The sequence below is a fragment of the Plecotus auritus genome (assembly GCF_963455305.1).
Source record: "Plecotus auritus genome assembly, chromosome: 7".
In the NCBI taxonomy this organism is placed as follows: Eukaryota; Metazoa; Chordata; class Mammalia; order Chiroptera; family Vespertilionidae; genus Plecotus; species Plecotus auritus.
The window spans coordinates 169,059,485-169,083,987 of record NC_137774.1 but is presented as its reverse complement, the minus strand read 5'-3'; the positions used below and the strand labels follow the sequence as shown (position 1 = coordinate 169,083,987).

The following is a 24,503-nucleotide window of genomic DNA, read 5'->3' as shown; positions in this document are numbered from 1 at the left end:
CCCCTAACTGCCCTCCCCTGCAGGCCTGATCACCCCTAACTGCCCTTCCCTGCAGGCCTGGTCACCCCCAACTTTCCTCCTCTGCCGGCCTGGTCACCCCTAACTGCCCTCCCCTGCAGGCTTGATTGCCCCCAACTGCCCTACCTTGCAGGCCTGGTTCCTCCCAACTGCCCTCCCCTGCTGGCCATCTTGTGGTGGCCATCTTGTGTCCACATGGGGGCAGGATTTTTGACCACATGGGGGCAGCCATCTTGTGTGTTGGAGTGATGGTCAATCTGCATATTACTCTTTTATTAGGTAGGATAGAGGCCAGGTGCATGGGTGGGGGCTAGCTGGTTTGCCCTGAAGGATGTCCCGGATCAGGGTGGGAGTTCCTTTGGGGTGTGGGGCGGCCTGGGCAAGAGGCCTGTGGTGGTTTGCAGGCCAGACACGCCCCCCCCAGCGACCCAAGCAGAGGCCCTGGGATCTGGGATTTATTTACCTTCTACAATTGAAACTTTGTAGCCTGGAGTGGAGCCAAGCCTTCTGCTTGCTCCGTGGCGGCAGCCATTTCTGTTGGGGTTTATGTATCTTCTAAAATTGAAACTTTGTAGCCTTAAGCGGAGGCCATAGCAGGCCAGGGCTGCAGAAGCTTGGCTTCCTCCATCGCCGCGGGCAACTCAAGCCTCCTGCTCTCTCCAGCTCCATGGCTGCCACCATTTCTGTTGGGCTTTATTTAGCTTCTCTAATTGAAACTTTGTAGCATTGAGTGGAGGCCTGGGCTGGCAAGGGCAGGCAGAAAGCTTGGCTTCCTCCATTGCCGGGGAAACCCAAGCCTCCCTCCTGCTCTCTGTGGCTGCAGCCATCTTGGTTGGGTTTATTTGCATATCCCTCCTGATTGGCTGGTGGGCGTGGCTGGTGGGTGTAGCAGAGTGATGGTTAATTTACATATTACTTTTTTATTAGATAGGATAACTGGCTCTGATAAGGAACAAAATGCAAAATTCATTTAGGTAAACATTTCATTTGTTCTTTCATAAGAGACAATATTTTTTTTTTTAAAGAAAAGCAACAACTTGATTAGAAGCAGAAAAGTGTGCTGACTTTTGTTGGTCATTCTACCAATTTCTGTTGTCTAGTTCCCATGTGTAGTCACACCATTCCCAAAAGAGAAAAAAAGGACAATCACACCAATATATATAAACTTGAAATATTTATTGTATTTCTTATTGCATTTCTTAATATCCATAGCACTCTTTAATCAAGAATATAAAGTCATCTACTTAGGTTTTTGCCTTTTAAAGTTGAGAACATTCTTAGCAACACATTATCTTAAAGTAACAGACTGGAATGATAAGCAAATAAAGCAATCATCAATACCATACATTTTTCACAATCATAACTCTAACATAGATATATATATTATTCTCTAGACCTCACAAATTCTAAAGAATCCATTTTACCAGTACTAGGAGAGTATGCTTTCAACCATGAAGCTGGTAAATAGGACTATTTTATGTATGGAGTGTGCTTCTACAAAAAAAAAAGTCTCTCTCCTCCCTCTAATACCGCGCATGACACAACAATAGCTGTATATAAAGAGAAAGTGACTTTCAATGACAACCATCACCCAAAAAACATGAATACATCCCTGTATCTGGAGCCAGGGAACAACACAGTGCCCTCTTCTATGCCTGCCTCTGTCCAGCAAATGCAGTCTGGCCTGTCTTCTGGTGCCCAGACTTTTCACCCTATTTTTTGCTGGGTTAACCCTAGGGCAACTGTTTGGTACTGAGGATACCTCTGAGAAGTTATTCCTTACAAAAGCCAATCCACTATGTTTATTTTCTAACAATAGAAATTCAATCACTGCTCTTTAAATCCTGGATTTGCTCATCCTTACTTCCCCTACTTGCATAGAGTTGAATTAAAAGTACTTTGTTCAAGGAAGTAGTCTGGTCAGAAGAAAACATTGTTCTGTAGGAAAAGGCACTCAAATTTAGAAACTTTTCTGACCAGAAATAAGAGAGGCTGAAAAGAATTAAAAACAAACAAAAAATACACCTATGCGTTCACTGTGACTATGGATTCATGATAAATTATCCCACAGCCCTTCTTGGCTTAAGAGCAGGTATTGTTCAAATAGCCCACTGGTCCTCAATAACATAAAGTCTCTTAAGGACCATCTGGATATATACGAATACTGCACTGCTTCACAATGAGGAAACTGACTGGATGAGTGAGGCACTGGCAAAACACAGATGGTTGGTTGGTCAGTTGGTCAAGGCAATCTTAGGTAGGATGTCAGCACCAACAGGCCCTGCACCGTGAGTCTCCTTCCTGCACCAGTTACTCCTCCCACACAGACATGCTCCTGCCTCCCTTCTTAGGCATATATTTAGTTACAGAAAGTGTGGGAGGAAGAGAGGTGCTCTAGAAAAACAAGATGGAATCACACAATCGGAGGCTCCGGAAAAAAAAAAGTCAGAGGAGGATGAAGGAAAATCAATTGTTAAGACAGCATTCCTCCCAATCAAAATTCACTTGCATGTTATCTTCAGGACCCAGTACAATGCTGCCTTGGTTACCAGCGGGAGGGGTCACTTTTCTCCCTCACTCTTTTTCTTCACAATTTCTTTAGGAGGAAGAGCACATCAATGAAACTCTTCCTACGGGCCCATCTTGATGCAACTGCAAGCAACTCAGTGTTCGTACCACAGAAGATGGAGAAAAATTCAATGTGAGCACCAATTGTAAAGGCATCCTTCTAAGCACTTATAAAACAAATATTATAACCATATATATTTTTTTCTTTTTGTTCATTAAAATGTCATAGTACGCTTGAGAGAACAGGTTGTATAAAGCATAAAATGCTAGAAAAATCTAGTCAAAAGCTGCTTGTTCAGTATACAGTTATGCTTACTGAAACCCTATGTGGTTAAAAGAAAAAACACACAGCCTAGGACAAATGTTTATTCCATGTTTCAAATTGTGATCTGCTGCATTGGCATGAGTTTTGGTGAAACCTGGTAAAAGAAAGAGAAAAAAAATAACCAAATTATGAAAAACCTCACAGTACACACATCTTTCCTTTCAGTTTCCAAACGTGAAGGATATAAACAACACTGAACATCGCCTCTCCATGAACATCGCCTGGAATTTCCTCATTTTCCACCCTGAGCAGAGACAGAGAACTCCTTTTCTGCTTCCATGTTGTGTATAGTGGTTCTTAACGTTCTTCCACAATAACTCCTAAATTAAGGACCATTAAGATCAAAACAAGGGGGTGGAGGAGGAGCAGAGGGAGACAAATAAAGGGTCCAGATAACCAAGCTCTGTACTGAATGAATCACTGTGCTCTGAGATTACTGTCTCTGAGACCTCACTCAAAACTGACATTCAGGCACACATCTCAAAATCATCAGAACAGGTCCAGTCAATCCAATCAGAGATACTTAATGTAGTCTTTGATTAACTGGATACACACAGGGTGGGGCAAAAGTAGGCTTATAGTTGTTCGTATGGAAAATAATACAATCTACACTAGTAAAAGAGAAATATGCAAATTGACCATACCTCTGCGACACCCATCAGCCAATCAGGAGTATGCAAATTAACCCAACAAAGATAGCGGGTTAATTTGCATACACAGGTGCGGAGCTGCGGGGCGGGATGCCTGCTATGAGGGGAAAGGTGGGGGGCGGAGGGAGCTTCAGGAGCAGCGCTCCACCGGGAGCGAGGACTTGCAGGCTCCTGGCGTGCAACGGGCCTCTAGTTAATAAATAATAATGTAAGAATAAACTGTGTTTCGTGTACTCACAACTGTAAATCTACTTTGGCCCTACCTTGTATTAATGATGAGATGTAGAGTCAATGAAAAAGTTTTATCAGAATTTTCATAATCAGAATGGAAATGATGTAAAAGCAGTGAAAAGATTCCAAATCACAAAAAAAGAGGTAATAGCATTACAAATATCAAATGTTGACTGTATTTATGTTCGACGTACAGAACAGCAAATGCATTCCTAGGAGTCTTGAAGCAGAGAAACATAAGCACAGGTCTACATTTAATGATGGAAGAAGAAACCTCAATGTAGGTGGTCTGGCTTCATTTTCATTGATCTTTCAAGAAGCAATGCCAGGTACAGATTTCTTCATGCAACCTGGCAAATATCCACCAAGTCCTAGTAAACAACAGTCCTCATGGAATGCACAGCAGAAAATATTAACATTTAGGTGATTTTTTTTTTTTGAGCTCCTCAAGGATGTGGAGATTGAAGTGGGCCTAACTAGTATGGACCTTGAGAAAGAAGATGCCTACTAAGAAGGGCTCCTGTTGGCTAACTGGGCTAAAAAACAAACACAGAAAAACCAGAGCCTAGCAGCCATCTCTACACAGGGGACTATCTCACAAACTGCACTTTAGAGAGAAACCTGCACGAAATTACCCACCTCTGCACCAAATTGTCTGCCTGCACAGTGCTTCTGCCATCTGAGCAGAAAGGAGTTCATGGACTCCTATTTTTTTTATTTAAGAAAAAATTATCTTAAACATAATATTTTTTAAAATATATTTTTATTGATTTCAGAGAGAAAGGGGGAGGGGAGAGAGAGATAGAAACATCAATGATGTGAGAGAATCATTGATTGGCTGCCTCCTGTACGCTCCCCCACTGGGGATCGAGCCCACAACCCGGGCATGTGCCCTGGACTGGAATTGAACCTGGGACCCTTCAGTCTGCAGGCCGATGCTCTATCCACTGAGCCAAACCAGCTAGGGCTTAAATATAATAATATTACATGCAATAAACATTAATATTTCAAAAAAAGGATTTTAACTATCATATCAAAACTGTACTAACATACTATGACATCACAAAAGTTGTAGGAAATATTAAAAATCTACAAATAACAGGATTACTTCTATTATATTCTAAAATATTCCCCCCTTACCCCTGGCTCTATTTTTGTTCATCAGTTTATGTTGTTCATTATATTCCACAAATGAGTGAAATCATGTGATATTTATCTTTCTCCGACTAGCTGATTCCATTTAGCATGATGCTCTCCAGGTCCATCCATGCTGTTGCAAATGGTAAGAGTTCCTTCTTTTTTATAGCAGCATAGTATTCCATTGTGTAGATGTACCACAGTTTTCTAATCCACTCATCTGCTGATGGGCATTTAGGCTATTTCCAAATCTGAGCTATTGTAAATTGTGCTGCTATGAAATAGGGGTGCATATATCCTTTCTGATTGGTGTTTCTGATTTCTTGGGATATATTCCTAGAAGTGGAATTACTGGGTCAAATGAGAGTTCCATTATTAATTTTTTGAGGAAACTCCATACTGTTTTCCACAGTGGTTGCACCAGTCTGCATTCCCACCAGCAATGTAAGAGGGTTCCTTTTTCTCTGCATCCTCTCCAGCACTTGTCATTTATTGATTTTTTTATGATAGCCATTCTGACAGGTGTGAGATGCTACCTGTTGTTTTGATTTGCCTCTCTCGGATGATTAGTGACTTTGAGCATGTTTTCATATGTCTCTTGGCCTTCTTTATGTCCTCTTTCGAAGACTCCTATTTTAACCAATAGGACTGAGGCTTTCCTCATCCAATCAGAGTTGCACAGCTCTGACCAACCAGAGTGGCTCTATTCTGACCAATCAGGACAGTGCCTTTTGGACCAATCAAACTGCAAGGATTTGGAGCCCTCATTTGCATGAAAACAGCTCCATTCTGGCTCTGGGAGTACATTTTCCCTTCCTAAGGTTGTGTATCTTAGCTGAGCTGAAACACGGAAGATGTTTCACCAGAGCAGAGGAGAATATACGAGCGCTAGCCAGAGCAGACTGGCACACAACGGATCAGACCAAAGAACAGCAGAGCAGCACAGCACAAAGCAGACCATAAAGGAGCAGAGCAAGGCTGTCTAGCTGGAGAGGGGCCTGGCCCCAGGGCCACCTGGCCATAGGGCTGCCTCAGGCCCTGCTGTATCACAATTGAGCTATTTTGCACTGAATAAAGTTTCCTTCACAACACTCCAAATTAAGGGTTCCTGTTGGCCTTGAATTGGGGCCAAAGAAAGCATTTTGCCTTCCAGAATAAGTACTTAATATTTTTGTTAAATTGAGGAATGAACAAATGAAGGAATGCGTGAGTGGATTAGGTAAACTTCAAAGAACTGGAAGAAAGGTTTCTAACAGAGGTTAAGTCAGTATTAAAAATAGGAGTAGACAATTACTTGGGCTTGATGAGTTTAATATTTTTAGTTCATTTATACATTATTTCTATATTAGCGTGTCACAATGTCAATAGTTAATATCCCTTTTCTATTTTTCTACTAAAAGAATGACATGGCCAGAATAAAAAGGATCAGTGTGCCTTGGTATAGAGAGCTTAGAATAAAGGAGAGCTCATTCAGACTTGCCAGTTCTGAGAACAGATATATAATAATAGACAAAATAGGAGACATCTAACAAGTAGATACAAGTCACAGCTCATATTTGCACAGAACTTCGGCTCTCCAGAAAAGAATAAAAGACATAAGGACTCTGAGTATTTAGACAGTGTCTTTCACAAACAATCCTTTATAAACAACGACAACAAAGTATCTGTGTAAATAATTTAATGAAATAAAAATTTTGCCTTTTTGAAAGAGAGTCTTTATAAAATTTCCTTTAAGAGCACACAACGCCTTCATTTCTTAAACATCTGATCCTTCTTCTTGTCATGTTGGCCCTATTTTGAGCTCTTAATTTCATTTATATGCTCAATGTGGAAACTGACTTTTATCAGAAGATGAAGCTTTATACACACTGATGTAGCTTCTGTGGTGTTTTTTTAATGGAAACATCTACTAAAACAGCCATTTTTTATTATGTTCTCTCACAGTCTCATCAACACTGAACGCCCATGCAAGCTGAAGCAGATTATCCTGCCACGGTGATCTATGGGCTAAGCATAAGACTATATGATTTTTTAAAAATATATTTTATTGATTTTTTACAGAGAGGAAGAGAGAGGGATAGAGAGTTAGAAACATCGATGAGAGAGAAACATCGATCAGCTGCCTCCTGCACACCTCCTACTGGGGATGTGCCCGCAACCAAGGTACATGCCCTTGACCGGAATCGAACCTGGGACCTTTCAGTCTGCAGGCCGACGCTCTTTCCACTAAGCCAAACTGGTTAGGGCAAGACTATATGATTTTAGTGCAGAAGATAAGCCAATGATTTGTCTTCCCAGTCCACTGAAATCCCAAGAGCATGCCGTTTAATTCTGGTATAATGCCAGTTCATAATAGATATTAAGGACATAAATTTATTCAATGGGGCAAAGAATGTCTGCAGCTGGCTTCTTTCAGATCCCACTGCAAACATACAAATAAGTAGTATTCTCATGTAAGGTTATGCCGCGGGTGGTTTCAGTGTATTTCTGCCTGGAGAACAAGACCAAGATCCTTGGGAGTCGGAACTGTGCCAATTTGTTCTCTCTCATTCACATGTCATGGCCTTCTGCAGGGAGCATGCACTGCTTTGCTCTCGGCCATGTGGAAAGCAGCTCAGATGTAAAGGCTCACCTCTGTGAAGAAAGCCTATGGTTTTCCAAGGCTGCCTGTAACTGGGAGCTGACATCTCTCTCACCTCTAGAGTTCCTATCTGAAAAGCCTGTTGTGGCCCAGAGGGTAATGACTCAGTGGTTGAGCAACGACCTAAGAACCAGGAGGTCACAGTTCCATTCTGGTCAGGGCAGGTGCCCAGGTTTCGGGCTCTATCCCCAGTGTGGGACAGGCAGGAGGCAGCCGATCAATGATGCTCTCATCCTTGCTGTTTCCATCTCTCTCTCTCTCCTTCTCCCTCTCCCTTCCTCTCTGAAATCAATAATAAATATATATATATAAATATATATATAATTATATATGTGTGTGTGTGTGTGTGTGTGTGTGTATATAATTTTTAAATGCCTGTGTGGCTGTCTACCTCAGCCACACTCTCCATTCCAGTCTTAATCATAACAGTGATATTTTCACCTCTGCCTGCCCGGCTCCTTTATCTCTCTCAATAGATTCAGAACTCAATCCCCAAGAAACACAGAGGGAAGTCCCTTTCTTTATAACAACTGCATTGTGAAGGAGAGGGATCATATGGAACAAGGTCTCTGTCCATTATAAATTGCCTTCTCTTGCTGTGAACCACTATTGACCAGAATATTATTTTTGGAGTGTGATGCAAGTTCCAGAAATAGAGCCAATTATTTGTATTTCTATGACAAACTTTCCACAGCCTCCTTTAGCGTTCCAGACATATATGACCCTTAAGAAGCTTTCCTACCAACTGAAAAGCAAATTCTTCCTTTTGGCTGACAATATCATGAATATAACTCATCATACATTTTTTTGGTCTTTAACAAATTTTTTATGAAAGCTGTTTCAGGTAACACAGATAGGATGTAATTTTCTTCCATAGTTTCTGTGCTGCTAACTGTACTGTGGTATACAGCAAAGCCTTAGTAATACTTTTTTTTAAATGGGCAAGTATTTCATTATAATGATTATTTTTTAATACCTGGAAACTACAATTTTGTCATGTCCTGTTATCTGATGCTGTCATATATTATCTTTTTCTTTGAAATTCTCAGAATTTTCTCAATCAGCCTATAGCCACATTCTGTATATTTGGCCATTCACTTGCCCATATTCTTATTAGATATAAGGGACATTTTAGCAACACATTTCCATAATTACTTTGACCTCGGTTTTTACCTTTTTTTCCTTTATTATGCAGCAACTTGGCTATTCCCTTCTAGAACATTCACTGTCAGTTATACAGTAAAGGCTGAGTGGGCTTTTTCTCAAGCATAAACCTTGAGTAATGTGCACATAGTCCCGTGTGGACCCAAATGCTACCTATACCATCATAATCACGTGGATAGCTTGTGAATTATAACACAGAATTATCAATTAAAGAAATGCTATGCTCAGAGTCCTTTTATTATTAAAAGTATCTCACTGATAACCCAGCTATTAAGCAGAATGTTATATTAATCAGAGTGTCCGGTCCCTAGACAAACAATCCACTACATGTGGTTTCACCTGCCAAGGTCTAAAGCCATGCTATTGACCATCAGATCCTCAAAAGGTAGTTCTTTGGTCAGGGTGGTTCAGCAATGCTACACCTTTTCATCTTCAGGACAACACTGACATACAAATTAGCATTTCACCTTAACGGCCTAATTTGAAGGACACAAGATATGACATGCCAATGTCAAAAGAGATGGAGAAGTGATACTGTAATAAAAGAGGAACCCCTGATATATTTTTCGATGTATAAAGGCATGGAAACTGGCACTTTAAAAAACAACAACAGTAAAAACCCATCTTTTTCATTCCTGATTTATGGACAGGACTTAAAAATAGGCTCTTCCTTTGTATACTCTCTTTGGCAGCAGAGAACTAAACACTGTATGGATCTCAGATATGCTACTTGCTGAACAGGGGCTAACTCATCCACACAGTGGAAAAAATGCAGAAAAGTTCATTAAGTAAGAGTGGTTTGCTTTTACCATTGGATTAAGGCATTCTAAATAGTTAAAGTATAGGCAAATCCCATTTTTACCCCCTGAGGTTATTGAAAAGGTAATTAAACATGTGCCTTTTGTGTAAGGCTGACAGACTTCTTTTCTCCCAAGAGAAATTTGGAAAAGGTTAATAGACAAAGACCTTCACACAGTAGCAGAAGCAGGTAAATGTGGATAATTAACTATGCAGCAAAATTGTTTTTATGGAAATCTGTTATGCATGGATAGGTACTGGCCAGGCATGTAGCACCCAAGGAAGACATGTATGAGCTATCTGCATGACTTATCAAATATGTTTTGTTAAACTACTTTCTCCAGGATCTGTAGCTGTGACATTTCCCCTCATTATAAATATATTTCATTTTAACTAGTAGATCTGTTCTTAAAAAGGTATGTAAGAAGCAAATTCTTTTCCTTCATTTTCTTCAGAGCCATCTCACCTTTACTTTTGATTAACTTCAAATGGACTGAGCCATCCCCTCAACTCCCATTAGGTAGGTGATTGATAAATAAGCACTTATACTAAAGGGCAATTATTTATATTGCAGTATTATTTTCTTTGTTTCAAAAAGGGATTTGGAGATTTCTTAAATGGATACTCCCTGAAGACCTTATCTACTTTGTAAGTCAGAGTTTTATGTACTAAACTTGTCTTCAAATGTAGGATCTGCCTATTTTGTGACTATAATCTGGCAGTGTCAGAAGCCCAACATTCTAATAACATCAACAGATGGAATAATCAGGCATAGAAGCTACTCAAAGAGAAATTCATAAGCCACAGATGGGCTTAAAAATTAGGAAGTAGGAGGGAATAATGGCGGCGGAATAGACAGACGTGTTCCGAGCCTTGTCCCGGAGCAGAAAGAAAGAACAGCTGAGGGACGCACAAGGAGTGTTTGTTGGCTGGTTGGGAGACAGCTGAATTCCAGAAGGAGGTGGGGGACTGCTGAACGGGGTTCCCCAGACCTGGCAGCACCAACTGCGGCTGGGTCCCCTCCCGGAGCTGCGGGCTTGGACGCGGAGTCTGCGCCATCTTGATCCGGAAAGTGGAGCTTATCTGAAGCCTGAGAATCCACAACTGCGGCACCCCAGGAACAGCTGCGAGCCCCAGAACAACGCTCCCCAACTGGCGCAAGCACACGGGTTCAGAGGAGCTCTACACTCCACCACGGAAAGGTCAGATTTCGCCTGGGATAAGGTGAGGTCTCTGGTCCCGGCGGGAGAGAGGAACGCGCGTTTTGCGGGAGCTGGAGGACCAGGGAAGTCTGTGCCTAGAAAAATCCGTGGCTGTAGGGGCTGGCGTGATCTGTGATTGTGGAAAGGGGTCCTCAGAGCTGCTAAGAGAAGGGCACTCTAAAAAGCAACCCATTTTGATCTGAAGTGCAGGGACACCCTAAGAATTTCAGGCTGTCCAGACTTACGCGCAGCCCGTGCGCTCCCTTTGTGCCTGGGTTTACTCGCAGTCCTGGAGTTCGCACACTTGGGCTTTTTCCTCTTCAAATCCTTGCTTCTGATTACTAAGCCCAATACATAGGATCACCCAGTTGGGGACACCCTGGGAGACTGCAGGGGAAAGTTGTTTTTCTGGAACCTGGGGATCGGAACGGGGAGTGACCATCAGAGAGTCAACTCTGAGGCAGACCACGCCCACAGGCCGGTGGCAGTGCCACAGGGAAAGAAGGCTCTAACACTGCCTAGAGAGGCCATAGATAGACCCGGAAGTCAATCCAGAAACACTGCCACCCAGGGGCTGAATCACAAATTGACTCTTGCGTAATCAAAAATAAAGGAATACGAGAAATTAAGACACACCGCCTGCTTAAAATCAGGACTGGCTTACAACACCGAAGAGCAGTGGATCGCAGGGAACTGCAATACTGTCTGGACTGAGAAACAGGCGTGCCAAACAGAAAAACAGAGGAAGTGAATGACCTTCACTACTTCACATTTTATTTTTACCTTTTATTTTTTTATTTTTTTTTATTTTCATTTTTTGCATCTTTTAATCAAGAAACTTTTTTTTTCTTTTTTCATCACTTGATTTTACCTTTTTAATGATTACATTTTTATTCTCAATCCGTATTATTACTACTGCTATTTTATCTTTTTTTTTTTTTTAAAGTGTCATTTTATTTTCTCTTCATTTTATTTTGGGATTAGGGTTCTACATTCTATTTTTTATCTTTCCTTTAGCATCGTTTTACTCTATCTCAACTCTACCTTTAGGCCATCACTCTCTTCCTAACCTCCCCCTTTTCAGTGTCCTGTTTGTCTTACCCTTTTACTGCTTTAGATTTTCCCTATTCTTTCTGTTTACCCCTTGTTAAAATTTCACCCTACTTACATATCTAATCTCTAATCCCCTGCTCCAAGTCCACATACACCTCTCCCTTCGCTGTCTGAGCTATCCATAAACTTGTCCTTCTCTCTGTCCTTTTGTTGTTGTTTGCTTGAATGTAGATTATATCCAATTTTTATGCTGTTTTTGTGAGATTGTTTTGCTTATTCTTCTTTTGTTTATTTTTTTGTTTGTTTTGTGCTTCAGCTTTCCCTTGCCTCAATCCATATTAGTTGGTGTTGTAGTTTGTATTAATCCCCAGGCACTTGTTGCTGGCATTTGCTGGGATTAGTGATTGTTCTATTGGAGTTTTATCCCCAATATATATAGTCTGTTCCCCTTTCTCTCTTAGTCACTTTCTTGTCTCTCTTACTTTTTTTTTTCTCTTTACTTTCCCTTTTCCCAATTTCATTTTCACACTCCTTTTTTCTTTCTTTCTTTCTTTCTTTCTTTTTTCCTCTTCTTCTTTCTCTCCTATCACCTAATTTGCCTTTCTCTGGTGGTCACCTTTATTGGAGGTTATTAATATCGTGAATACATTCCTGTTCAGTGCCTTGTGAGTTGTACCTGGTAGTGCTGTATTTTGTGCCTTTAAATCAACCCAGGAGAGAGAGAACTACATAACCAGACACCCAGAGAAGAGAGACCATGGGGAGACAAAGAAGCAGCCCGCATATGAAAGAAAAGCAGGCATCACCAGAAAAGGAAGTAAACGAAATGGAGGCAAGCAACCTTCCAGAAAAAGAATTCAGAGAAATGGTCATAAGGTGGCTGAAAAGAATGGAAGACAAATTCGACAATATGAGCAAGAACCAAGAGGAAATGAAGAAGAACCAAGAAGAAATGAAAAATGACATCGCTGCTGTAAAGAACTCAATAGAAAGCATCAAGAGTAGACTAGAAGAAGCAGAGGACCGCATCAGTGAGCTAGAAGACAAGATGGAAAAAAATACCCAAGAAAAGCAACTTCTAGAAAAAAAAATTAAAAGGCAGGAGGAGAGTCTAAGGGAACTTTGGGACAACACGAAACAAAACAACATCCGCATAATAGGGGTTCCAGAAGGAAAGGAAGCTGAGCAAGGAATAGAAAACCTCTTTGAAGAAATAATGACAGAAAATTTCCCAGATATAGGGAAGAAAAAACCCACACAAATCCAAGAAGCTCACAGAGTCCCAAGCAAAATGAACCCCAAAAGACCGACGCCAAGGCACATTATAATTAAATTGGCAAACACCAACGACAAAGTAAGAATCTTAAAAGCAGCAAGAGAGAGACAGAAAGTTACATACAAAGGAACCCCCATCAGACTAGCAACTGATTTCTCAACAGAAACTCATCAGGCCAGAAGGGAATGGAATGAAATATACAAAGTCATGCAAAGGAAGGGGCTGAATCCAAGAATACTGTACCCAGCAAGGCTGTCAATCAAAATTGAAGGTGAAATCAGGAGCTTCACAGACAAAAAAGGACTAAGGGAATTTATTACCACCAAACCAGCAATGCAAGAAATGCTAAAGGGTCTACTGTAAAAAAAAAAAAAAGAAAGAAAGAAACAGGAAGCGAAGAAGTAACACAGGGGTAAAGAATAGGAATGGCGACAAATAAGTACCTATCAATAATAACTTTAAATGTAAATGGATTAAATGCCCCAATCAAAAGACATAGGGTAACAGATTGGATAAGAAAACACGACCCATATATCTGCTGTCTACAAGAAACCCACCTCAGAAAAAAAGACGCACACAGACTGAGGGTGAAGGGATGGAAAAAGGTTTTCCAGGCAAATGGAACTGAAAAAAAAGCTGGGGTAGCAATACTTATTTCTGACAAATTAGATCTCAAACTGAAGGACATAACAAGAGATAAGGAAGGCCATTTCATAATACTAAAGGGAGCAATCCAACAAGAAGAAATAACTCTGGTAAACATATATGCACCCAATACAGGAGCACCCAAATACATAAAAAAACTCCTGGAGGATATTAAGGGAGACATTGACAGCAATACAATCATAGTAGGAGACTTTAATACCCCACTATCACCATTGGACAAATCCTCTAAACAAAACATCAGCAAAGAAACATCAATCCTAAATGACTCACTAGACCAGATGGAATTAATTGACATCTTCAGAACATTTCACCCCAAAGCCACAGAATATACATTCTTCTCAAGCGCACATGGGTCATTTTCAAAGATAGACCATATGTTGGGACATAGGCAAAGTCTCTTCAAATTCAAGAAGATAGAAATCATATCAAGCATCTTCTCAGACCACAGTGGCATAAAACTGGAAATCAACTACAATAAAAACAACCCAAAGAAATCAAACACATGGAGACTAAACAGCATGCTATTAAACCATGACTGGGTTACCAGAGAGATCAAAGAAGAAATAAAAAACATCATGACAACAAATGACAATGAAAACACTACAATCCAAAATCTATGGGACACAGCGAAAGCAGTCTTGAGAGGGAAGTTCATAGCTCTACAAGCCTACTGCAAAAAACAAGAAACAGGGTTAATAAATTACCTAACCCAACAACTCAAAGAGTTAGAAAAAGAGCAACAAGAAAAGCCCAGTGTAAGCAGAAGGAAGGAAATAATAAAGATCAGAGCACAGATAAACGACATAGAGACCAAAGAAACAATACAAAAGATCAACAAAACCAAGAGCTGGTTCTTTGAAAGGATAAACAAGATTGATGAACCTCTAGCCAGGCTCACCAAGAAGCAAAGGGAGAGGACCCAAATAAACAAGATCAGAAATGAAAGAGGTGAAATAACAACAGATCCCGCCGAAATACAAAGGATCGTTAAAAAATACTACGAACAACTCTATTCCAACAAACTGGACAACCTGGAGGAAATGGACATATTCCTAGAAAAATATAACCTTCCAAAACTCAATCAGGAAGAATCTAAACAGCTCAACATGCCAGTAACTATGGAAGAAATTGAAGCAGTCATCAAAGAGCTTCCGGCAAACAAAAGCCCGGGGCCAGACGGCTTCACAGGAGAGTTCTACCAAACATTCAAGGAAGAACTAAAACCTATCCTCCTCAGACTATTCCAAAAAATTCAAGAGGAAGGAACACTTCCCAGCTCCTTCTATGAAGCCAGCATCACCCTAATACCAAAACCAGATAAAGACAACACAATGAAGGAGAATTACAGGCCAATATCCCTCATGAATGTAGATGCCAAAATCCTCAATAAAATTCTAGCAAATAGGATCCAGCAGTACATCAGAAAGATCATACACCATGACCAAGTAGGATTTATCCCAGGAATGCAAGGATGGTTCAATATCCGCAAATCAATAAATGTGATACATCACATAAACAAATTGAGAGATAAAAATCACATAGTCATATCAATTGATGCAGAAAAAGCATTTGACAAAATCCAACACCCTTTCTTGATAAAAACTCTCAACAAGGTGGGAATAGAAGGATCATACCTCAACATCATAAAAGCTATATATGATAAACCCACAGCTAACATCATACTCAATGGGCAAAAACTAAAACCATTTCCCCTAAGAACAGGAACAAGACAGGGATGCCCACTCTCACCACTCCTGTTTGACATAGTACTGGAAGTATTAGCCACTGCAATTAGACAAGAAGAAGAAATAAAAGGCATCCAAATTGGAAAAGAAGAAGTAAAGCTGTCCTTATTTGCAGATGACATGATATTGTACATAAAAAACCCGAAAGACTCCATCAAAAAACTAACAGACTTAATAAATGAATTCGGCAATGTAGCAGGATACAAAATTAACACCAAGAAATCTATGGCATTTCTATACACCAACAATGAACTTACAGAAAGAGAGACTAAAAAAGCAATCCCATTTTCCATCGCACCAAAAAAATTAAGATACTTAGGAATAAACCTAACCAAGGAGGTAAAAGACCTATATGCGGAAAACTACAGGACACTGAAAAAAGAGATAGAGGAAGATGTAAACAGATGGAAGAACATACCATGTTCATGGATTGGTAGAATCAACATCATTAAAATGTCCATACTACCCAAAGCAATCTATAGATTCAATGCACTCCCCATTAAAATACCAACGGCGTATTTCACAGACCTAGAAAGAACTCTCCAAAAATTCATCTGGAATAAAAAAAGACCCCGAATAGCCACAGCAATCCTGAGAAAGAAGAATAAAGTAGGAGGGATCTCAATACCAGATTTCAAGCTGTATTACAAAGCCACTGTCATCAAAACAGCCTGGTACTGGCACAAGAACAGACATATAGATCAATGGAACAGAATAGAGAATCCAGATATCGACCCAAACCAATATGCGCATTTAATATTTGACAAAGGAGGCATGAGCATACAATGGAGTCAAGACAGTCTCTTTAATAAATGGTGTTGGGAAAATTGGACAGATACATGCAAAAAAATGAAACTAGATCACCAACTTACACCATACACAAAAATAAACTCAAAATGGGTACAGGACTTAAATATAAGACGGGAAACCATAAAAATACTAGAGGAATCCACAGGCAGCAAAATCTCAGACATATGCCAAAAGAACTTTTTCAGTGATACTGCCCCTAGGGTAATGGAAGCCAAACAGAAAATAAACAAATGGGACTACATCAAAATAAAAAGCTTTTGCACAGCAAAAGAAACCATCAACAAAACAACAAGAAACCCCACTGTATGGGAGAACATATTTGCAAATGGTATCACTGATAAAGGTTTAATTTCCAACATCTACAGGCAGCTTATACAACTTAATAAAAGGAAGATAAATGATCCAATAAAAAAATGGGCAACGGACCTAAATAGAAGCTTTTCGAAAGAAGACAGAAGGAAGGCCAAGAGACACATGAAAACATGCTCAAAGTCACTAATTATCCGAGAGATGCAAATCAAAACGACAATGCGATACCATCTCACACCTGTCAGAATGGCTATCATCAACAAATCAACAAACGACAAGTGTTGGCGAGGATGCGGAGAAAAAGGAACCCTCGTGCACTGCTGGTGGGAATGCAGACTGGTGCAGCCACTGTGGAGAACAGTATGGAGTTTCCTCAAAAAACTGAAAATGGAACTCCCATTTGACCCAGTAATCCCACTCCTAGGAATATATCCTAAGAAACCAGAAACACCAATCAGAAAGGATATATGCACCCCTATGTTCATAGCAGCACAATTTACAATAGCTAAGATTTGGAAACAGCCTAAATGCCCATCAGCAGATGACTGGATCAGAAAACTATGGTACATCTACACAATGGAATACTATGCTGCCGTAAAAAAGAAGGAATTACTACCATTTGTAGGCACTTGGATGGAATTAGAGAACATTATGCTAAGTGAAATAAGCCAGTCAATGAAAGAAAAATACCACATGATCCCACTCATTTGGGGATAATGAAAAACATTATAAACTGATGAACAAAAAGATAGTTACAGAGGCAGTAAAGCATCAAACAGACTGTCAAATTACAGTGGTAAGGTTAGGGAGAGGTGGGGGAAATAAGAGATCAACTGAAGGACTTATATGCATGTATATAAGAGTAACCAACGGATGCAAAACATTGGGGGGTGAGGGCATGTATGGGAGTGGGGTGGGGGTGGGGGGCAATGATAAGATATGTACACATATAATACCTTAATAAAAATTTGAAAAAAAAAAAAAAAAAAAAATTAGGAAGTACCAATTCTGTGTGCAGCTCACATTGTTCAGTCAATCAAGTTTAGCTTTGGCTGATGTGTAACCCAAGAAGGGAGGACTGCAGGGGACTTTACAGAGAGCAGCTTAGAGTTCAAGCTCGCTAGACCTTCTGTTTCCAGAAGCGCCTGGTGTCCTTCCCCTTCCTGCTTCTGACTCCAAACACTGGCCCATGAGTCACAGCCTATTCCTGCTCCAACCTGCTCTCATCTGGAGGCTTTCTTCCCTCCACTCCTGTTCTCTGCAAATGATCGCAGATGAATGGTTCATGTCCTGTAAATACCCATTCATCAAGCTGGTGACATGGGGTAAGTGGCTGGACTGTTCACAGAAACACTTACTGCGAAGTCACACCCAGTGCTCTTTTTGATGTCGTCCACTGTCAGGCCTTCCCAGAGTTCAATCAGAGTCAGCCCCTTCTTGCTGTCCACGTCAAACACAGCCTGTTGGGGCCAAGAACATGACAATGACGATGGCGATCACAGTGATTATTTTATAGCACAAAACAGAAACAAGCTCTCAAGTTCTTAAAGGAGAGACAAGACCCGGGACAAAGATTCTGAAAATCAGCCATGAAAAAATGTCAACCGGGATTCTTACATCTTGGGGAGAATAAATGCCAGCTCCCTAATTGGCAATTAACTGTGGAGCACCATTGATGCCAGGAACCAAAGGAGTGGTGATTATTGATGTCATTTGCTACTATTATAACCAGGTTTTCGTTTTGTTTTATTTTAAATATATTTCATTGATTTCAAAGAGGAAGGGAGAGGGAGAGATAGAAACATCAATAATGAGAGAGAATCATTGATCGGCTGCCTCCTACATAACCCCCCCACTGGGGATTGAGCCTGCAACCTGGGTATTTGCCCTAACCTGGAATCGAACCGTGACCTCCTGATTTATTGATCAATGCTCAACCACTGAACCATGCCAGCCGGGCATAACCAGTTTTCTTTCTTTCTTTCTTTCTTTTTTTATAATTACTTTACTTTGGTTAGGTCTAACAGTTTTGATCAAAATTTCAATTCGATGATTAATAATGATTTGAAGGAAGAAAGGAATGGGGAAAAGTAAGGAGGGAGGAGATATTTGGAAGGTGAAAGCACAGGAATGAGAGGGAAAAGTTGATGGATGCTCCTGGGTAAAGAGTTACAAGAAACAAAAGAAGGTGCTTGGAAATGGCTCAGAGAAATTAAAGCAAAGAGCTGTCCTGGCCCTGAAAGACCTCTATCCCCACGTAAATACTAAACCTTTCCCTGTAAGTCCTAGTAAAAGCACACAGGTCCAAGAGGACAGACAGCATAGCATGAGAATCTCCATCTAGAATGCAAATCAAATGAAGATGCTTATGTTCAGAACAAGAGAAGCCAAGCTCATCCTAAACATTCCATTTCAATGCTCTGTTTGGTAACACAAAGTGAGGGTAGTGCCCGTTGGCAAAGCTTGACCTCCTCAGGTAGACTCAACCTGTTGTATCTGATTTCTAACACATGCTGTCACACTCAGTTCTAGGACAAATGGAGTGGAAGAGGCCCACAAAGTCACTTACTATAACTTCCCACCCAAGAATTCTTCAAAACATTCTTCTGAAATGGTTGCCAGGGCTCTGCTTAGGAACTTCCAGTGGCAGGAGGCTCACCTGCTCAGGCAGATGCCTACGGATGGGAAGCTCTGAGTAGAAGTCACCTGCTCAAGGCAGATAGATGCCTATGGATGGATGGGAAGCTCTGAGTAGAAGTCACCTGCTCAAGGCAGATGATGCCTACGGATGGGAAGCTCTGAGTGGGGGAGCCAAGCTGCTTCCCTGCGACTCCAGCATGCTGGGTCTCCAAACTGGCCTCCTTTCAGCAGGCATTTCTTCTTGGGGTTTTCATGGTTAGCTTCCTCTTCCTCAGACTTAAGCATTGGGCGGCGCAGATCGTTCCTCTTCTGTAAACTGACCTTAAGTTCAATTATTATTTGAGGGTTCGGATCTTTACTTTCAACTAGCTTGGAAGTAAACTCTACACTGTAGCTTTGAAACATGTTCCTGGTTAGGAGGCTAATCTGAACACACAGCGTGTAGAACAGTGGTTCTCAACCTTTTTAATGCCGCGACCCTTTAATACAGTTCCTCATGTTGTGGTGACCCCCAACCATAAAGTTATTTTTGTTGCTACTTCATAACTAATTTTGCTACTGTTATGAATCGTAATGTAAATATCTGTGTTTTCCGATGGTCTTAGGCGACCCTGCTAGCGGTTCTCAACCTGTGGGTCCTAAGACCATCGGAAAACACAGATATTTACGTTACGATTCATTACAACATGAGGAACTGTATTAAAGGGTCGCGGCATTAAAAAGGTTGAGAACCACTGATGTAGAAAGAAGAACCTTGGCTTAGAACTTTGCAGTCTTTGGTGATGCTATCTTCACCTCTAAAGATGGATATCAAAAAACGCTGCTTCCCAAGACTGTCATACAGGTCAAAGATACAAACAAATCACACCCTGCACACTTGGCATCCTGCCTGGACACAGCAGGACATCACAGGGGCTGCTACAGGAATGCCTTTTCTCCTTAACAGCTTACCTTATTGTCACCTGTGTGTGGACCCAAATCAAAACCCCCAAACACTTATTTATCTCCAGTTAATTGACATTTCTCCCCCAGAGCACAACATCAAGGCAACCAGTAATACATTCTCTATTTGTATGATGAATTCACAGATAACATAGTTGATTTTGCTGGAAAAGATAGTTTATGTTAAGAGGAAATATTTCAGCAGACTTGCTCTTCGTTTACTCATTTTTATGTTTCTAAAAAAAAAAATTTTATCAGCAGAAATATTTGTTTTGAGAAGGGAAAAATGCTCATTTAGGAATGTGTCTGCATGCTGCAATAGTTTATTTAACTCCAAGTTGACAATTAAAAAATTGTAATGGATTTTTCCTTTGCAGAAACTGAGTCTGGAGAGCTGTTCCCACGAATTTACTTTTATCTGTATTACGAACAACTGTCAATTTATCCACATGGAAGAAATAAAGTGTCTGGATGGCGTTGTTATTGAGAACAGGCAGGGAAGAGATGGGGGAGAAGATAACTGTGGCGTCGTGACCAGGCAGATAAACATTATGGTAAAGTGAGTTATTGCTTTTAAAAAACTTTTATTAAAACTTTCATCAAACCCCAATTAGCTCTCGGGTTCATATGTTGAAAAACTAAGTATCTGTTATTAAAAATAGGAAAATTTACTTTGGAAAGATTTAGGAAGATTCCCATCTAGTGGTATAAAGTGCAAACAAAACAATATACTTGATAAAAATAGAGACTAAAACCTAAGAGCTATACAATAAATTGTTCAAGTGCCAAGGATAATATTGTGACTGCTTTATTCACGTGGCATATGAATAAATTAATTATTTTATCACCACCATAAAAGGCTCCATTATGGATAAAGAAGTTAATCACAGTCTGGGTGCTGGGAGGAAGGCACATTTCATAACCTCCTTCTAGAAACAGGAAACTTGGAAATCGGGGTCATAACATTGCCATGGCCTCTTTCAAATGGCAAATTGAAGCATCCATCTTATATAAAAACTGCTGTTTGAAATTCTAACCCTGCTATTTTAGTTTCTGTAAACATTTGCTTGCTTAAATAATAAGGAAATAAGACTACTCCCATTCCAGAGAGGCTATAAACCTTCCCCAGACGAAGTTATCAGTGCTGGTGCCAGGCCTTTGGTTGAGGTCTCAAAGCCCCAGCACATAGGGCTCTTTAAGAACTTGCAAAGGGGACCGGAAAAACCCCATATTTGGGAGACAAAGAGGGTAAAAAGATATAAATAGGGAAACTTCCTCCATGTTTTTTGCCCAGAATTTGAGAGACATTTTTCTCTGGGCCCACGTGTAATAATAATAATAATAATAATCATCATCATCATCATCATCATCATCATAAATGTAACTCCATCTCTCTAAGCGTTGATTGGTTCTTCTCTGGTTTTTCTGTAACAAAATGAATGGAATTTTCCATAAGAGCTGAAAACAGAATTCTAGTCCCAAGTCTGTTCCTCAGAGCTATACACATTTATCACCCTCAGTGGCACTGCATTCTCATACTTACTCATTCAACAGACATTTACTGGGTGACTACTGTATAGATCACAGGGGTAAACACGTACCACTCTTCCTTGAGGTATCCAATATTCCATACCTGGCTGCCTGTCACTCAACTCATTTCTGCTATACACTGTCACCTACATTTGAGGCTTCAATGATCCCCGCATGCTAATGACTTCCACAAACCTGTTCAGATAGTGATTTCTCTTCTGCACTCTAGATCCACATCTACAATCGTTTGTCAGAAACACCTGACTGGATGCTAATTATTCAAGAATATCAACTTGAGAATGTCCAACCTGAGCCTATTCTTTTCCTGCCTCCCATTGTCCTGCCCCTTCTCCTCCTGCAGTTCCAGACATCACTAAGCCGGTCGACCACCCCCTCCAGCCAGAAAACGTAGAAATCTCCTCTGCTTTAGTGTCCATGTCCACATCCTCGAGTTAGGCTGAGATCATCATAAATCTCTCAGATCTGTTCCTGTCCTGTGGTTTAGGACCTTCATTTCTGGCCCAGAGCAGTGAAGGGGACTTATGACTGGCCTCTGTCTCATCTCCTCCGCTTACTCTACTCAAAAACTACAGCGCTCTTTCTAAAATGCAAACCTGATCAACTATGTCCCCAGCCTCTAAAAATAGCTGAAAGGCTCCCAACTGCCTTCCAGATAAAACCCAAATTTCCTAGCAAGGCATTCACATTCCCTCATAATGTGGCCCCTCATTTTCTTTTCAACATTAGCCTTCACTCCATGCTGTTCCACCTGCGGGTCCTCACCTAGGCTGTGTTTTCTTAACACCCCCCCCAGGCTCTGCCTACTTTCTTCCCTTTGCGTAGAAGAGCTTCTTTGGTCTTATTCTCACTTAAAAAACTCCTAGTTATCTTTCAAGGCTCACCACTCTATCAGTTTTCTCATCAAGGAAAGTATAATACATTGATTTAACAAGCATTCACTGTGTCCGGCAAGCACCATACTGAGTGCTGAATAAACAGTGATGAGTGAGATGGCAGAGCTTCGAGGTCATGTCAATACAGTGGTCAGTGCTAAGTCAGAGTAAGTACTGGGATTCGGAGAAGCTCCTGGAAGACTTGGGGGAGGACAGAGAAGATTTGTCAGGGAAAGAAAGAAATAACTGAGACATAGAGATGAGCAGCAATGAGCCAGATGGATGGGGTGGAGAGAGCATTCCAAGGACGGAGACAGGGTGTGCAAAGTACCAGAAGAACACGGTGGGGGGATGTACACAGTTCGAAGCATTTCGTATGGCTGAAGTGGGGACCATGTTAAGGCAGAAAACGGGAAACTGAAACTGGAGGAGAAAAGGTACAAACTGTAAAGTGCCTTGCAAAACACGTTAAAGCTTATATTTTACCACCTAGAAGCTTTCCTTGACACCCTCCCAGGCTGTCGGGCAGCCTCCCTGGATGTTCCCTCCTCAGCATCTGGCGTGCATCTCTCATGGCAGTTCCAGGTTTACATTCTACCTGCTGCTGCTGCAGAGACCACGCTCCGCCTTCTGAGGCTAATGCTGGGGACAGTCTGGTTCAGAGAAGGTGGCTTCATCAAGACACGGAATCGAGAAGATGACACCCTCCTCGCTCACTTATGAGAATGATGTCTTCCCACACCCTCGGTTCAACTCTGAGTCAGAAAGAGGAGGGCAGACAACTGCCCAGGAGGCTGCCCACTGATCAGAACAGCTTCCAGCGGCACCACCAGCCAACGCTCCATCTAAGAAGAAATCAATGAAGGAGGCATTGAAACACGGGCAGTCCACTCTCTGACAGCGGCTGGGACACGCGGGAACCACAGACGAGATTCCACAGATGAGGTTCCCGGTGGGGCATGTACTGCGATGTGCATCCAAATGACTAAAACCTAATTTTTTCTGAGCTTCCTAGAATAAAACCCAACAATTTATACATGTGGTTTGGGAAAGCAAAGAAGAGAGGTAAAAAGGATAAATATAGTCTTAACTTTGTATAGATCATCCATCTTAGAAGTCCAAGCATAATGAGCAATAAAACTTTTCTTGGACTACATCACAATCAAAATTACAAAGGGCAGCAGTTCAATTCTGCGTCCCTATGTCCATTTCCAGAGAGTTGCACATTAAGAATTCCATATTTTGAAACATTAACCTGATACATTTCCCTATTTGGTCTACCCACGGACTATACTATTAAGCTAATCCTATGACTACTAATGTAAAACACTTTCAGAGCGTAACAAAAAACCTGTAAAAATGCTTATTAAAAAAAAAAAAAGGTGAGGCAGACATTAGAGGGAATAAAATGAGAAAGGAAGGCATTTACCTTTTCAGTGATAATGCGGTTGACACACTGCTTTCCAGTTAATGGCAATGTACATTTCTCCATGATTTTATGTGTGTTTCCCTGTTTTCAAAAAGAAACATCAAAGAGAGAAGTTACGACTGATGTTCATCTAGAATTGATATAACTGCAGGACAAACAGGAACTGTCCCCTAAGTGCAGGCTGATTCCACATCTCTGCACTCTCAGGTGACCACTTTCTTTTCTTTCCCTAAAATAATTCAGGGACAACACCAAGCGAATAGCCAAAGGCCTAAATCAATTCCTTGGAAAACACCCTGCATGAACTTGACTTCTCACGCCCCAGTCCTTACATCATGGAGCAAGAAATTTCACTTCTAGTATCCTGCTTCTTTTTCTCCTCCAGGGAATGGTCTCCTTGTCAAACATGAGCTTTATTTACCAAGGGCAGGTAGGAAGCATACACAGAATTGCAAATGCATACTATTCCCTTTAAA

General features: G+C 40.9%; 1 protein-coding gene across 2 annotated transcripts in view; it reads right to left on the bottom strand.

The window, feature by feature from the left end:
• Positions 1–1,174: 1,174 nt before the first annotated feature.
• Positions 1,175–24,503, bottom strand: part of OXCT1 (3-oxoacid CoA-transferase 1) — a 140,692-nt gene continuing 117,363 nt past the window's right edge. Inside the window, exons 16-18 of one of the 2 annotated variants that reach the window (XM_080680331.1) lie at positions 24,028–24,108; positions 17,952–18,053; positions 1,175–3,005 (exon numbers count right to left, since the gene is read on the bottom strand). In XM_080680331.1, coding sequence (XP_080536457.1) covers positions 2,964–3,005; positions 17,952–18,053; positions 24,028–24,108 — 225 coding nt within the window. In that variant the 3' untranslated portion in view covers positions 1,175–2,963. The remainder of the gene's footprint in view (positions 3,006–17,951; positions 18,054–24,027; positions 24,109–24,503) is intronic. The other variant, XM_080680332.1, reaches the window with a different exon arrangement.